Genomic DNA, 2,143 nt, shown 5'->3' on the forward strand with positions numbered 1-2,143 from the left:
TGCCATTGATCAAAATTCATGCATACATGTTTATTTTCTGTCTTGCATTTTAAACTCAAATATTTCGTTTGTAAGTCTTAGTTAATCAAGAAACCACATAACTAAACTAGGCCGTGAGTCCTTTGGGAAGAACGATACTTGGTCTTACCAAGTTTTATTACTTGAACGATTCGGTCATACTTGCCGATTGTGAAACAAGTTTGTGACATCATATTTTGGTGCTTACAAATTTGTCCATCAAGGTGATGTCGGTGAAGATAATTTTGGAAGAGCTAATTTGTATGATTCTTTAAAAAATGATTCAGAGCAAATGTTGTTCCTCGGATGCTTGAACTTTACACGTCTGTCTGCAACTTTAAAGTTGTTTAGTTTAAAAGCAAGGAATGGATGGACCGATAAAATTTTCACCGAGTTGTTGGAGTTGTTGAAGGAGATGCTTCCAGAAAATAATACTCTGCCTATTCGTAATTACGAGGCAAAAAATTTTTTATGCCCAATGGGTCTTGAATATCAAAAGATACATGCTTGTCCTAATGATTGTGTTTTGTACACAAAGGAGTTTGCTTGGCTAAAGTATTGTCCAACATGTGGTTTATCCCATTTTAAAAAGAAATATGACAAAAACACTGCCGATGAAGGTAATGATGGTGCATCTGCTAAGGTGATGTGGTATCTAGAGAGATAATACCTAGGTTCAAACGTATGTTCTCTGTTAGAGAGATAATACCTAGGTTCAAGTTATATGCCATCTTGTGAACCAGTGGGTCTTCCCAAGAGCAGACATGAAGAAAAACGTGAAGGTAAGGGTGTTCGAGGTGTGAGAATTCAAAGAGTTAGCAGAAAAGAAGTTGACCAAGCTCATTTGTACATCTTAAACAACACTATTGATGTGATTCCTTACATTTCTGACCACATTAATGAAATAAAGGCAGCAAACCCAAGAATGAGTGAAAAATGGCATCTTAGTGAACATGTCAAAACTTTCTTACAATTGTTTAAGAAAAAGATTTATGCGACTCCAGATGTTTCTGAAAGTTTATTGAGGTTATCTCGTGGACCGAACGCAGATGTCATTACATATGGAAGGTACTATATAAACAATATTTCTTTTCAGACAAAGGTAGAAGATGACAAAAGTAGAGTTCAAAATAGTGGCGTCACACTACAAGCTGAGGCTGTCCACTTTGCTAGTTCTAAAGACAAAAATCCAATCACAGCATCCATGAGTTATTTTGGAATAATACAAGAAATATGGGAAGTTGATTATGTCACTTTTAGAGTCCCAGTTTTCAAGTGTAAATGGGTTGATATAAATTCTGGTGTCATGACAGATGACTTTGGTTTCACATTGGTAGACTTGAACAAGATGAATTACGCTGATGAACCATTTATCATGGCTAGTCAAGCAAGACAAATATTTTACGTAAATGATCCAGCAAATAAAAAATTATCAGTGGTTTTAGAAGGAAAAAACATGCACGGACATGATGATGACGATTCTCTTGATATACTTGAGACAACATCTGTTGCATCTAGACCCATTGAAGACCCAGCTGATGACGTTGTCGATGTCATCCAAGCAATTCATAGTGATCACAATGAAGGGATTTGGGAGAAAACAATATCTTAATAGGTTGTGATAGTTAATTATTGACTTTATATTTATGTTCATCAAAATTGAATTATTACTAACCTTGTATAAATTTTCAGGTATGTCGGCCTCAGACTCAGGATCGGGACAAACCAGACGTGGTCGAGGCGTCACACGATTGGCAGATGTGACAGTCGGACGCGTTGATGGGCAGAGGAGAAATGTTGAGATTGACCCCAGATCAGGTCAGGCATCAGGGCCAAATACTGATAGGTTTAGGAGTTATCTGGGTAAGTTAGCAAAAAGCCATGTCTCTATCCTTCATGCAACTTGGGATGACGTCCTAGAGGTCGACAAGAACCTCTTATGGCAAGATATTCAGGTATGTTTACTTACAACACTGTTGATATACTTATTTCTTTCATCTTTTAAAATCAATAACATGTGTTCTATTTTAAACAGCAACATTATGATATTCCAAACACGATACAAATTAGAAAGAAAGTGTTATCGCATATAGCGATAAGATGGAGGGATTTCAAGACAAGGCTG

General features: G+C 36.6%; 1 protein-coding gene across 1 annotated transcript; it reads left to right on the plus strand.

Moving 5' to 3' along the window:
- Positions 1 to 943: 943 nt before the first annotated feature.
- LOC148203792 (uncharacterized) lies at positions 944 to 1,630 on the plus strand. The gene has a single exon (XM_088107568.1). It carries the CDS (start codon positions 944 to 946, stop codon positions 1,628 to 1,630), a length of 687 nt encoding a protein of 228 aa, XP_087963694.1.
- Positions 1,631 to 2,143: the final 513 nt, after the last annotated feature.

The sequence above is a fragment of the Vigna umbellata genome, chromosome 2, assembly GCF_029865625.1.
Source record: "Vigna umbellata cultivar VRB3 chromosome 2, Vumbellata_1.0, whole genome shotgun sequence".
Lineage (NCBI taxonomy): Eukaryota > Viridiplantae > Streptophyta > Magnoliopsida > Fabales > Fabaceae > Vigna > Vigna umbellata.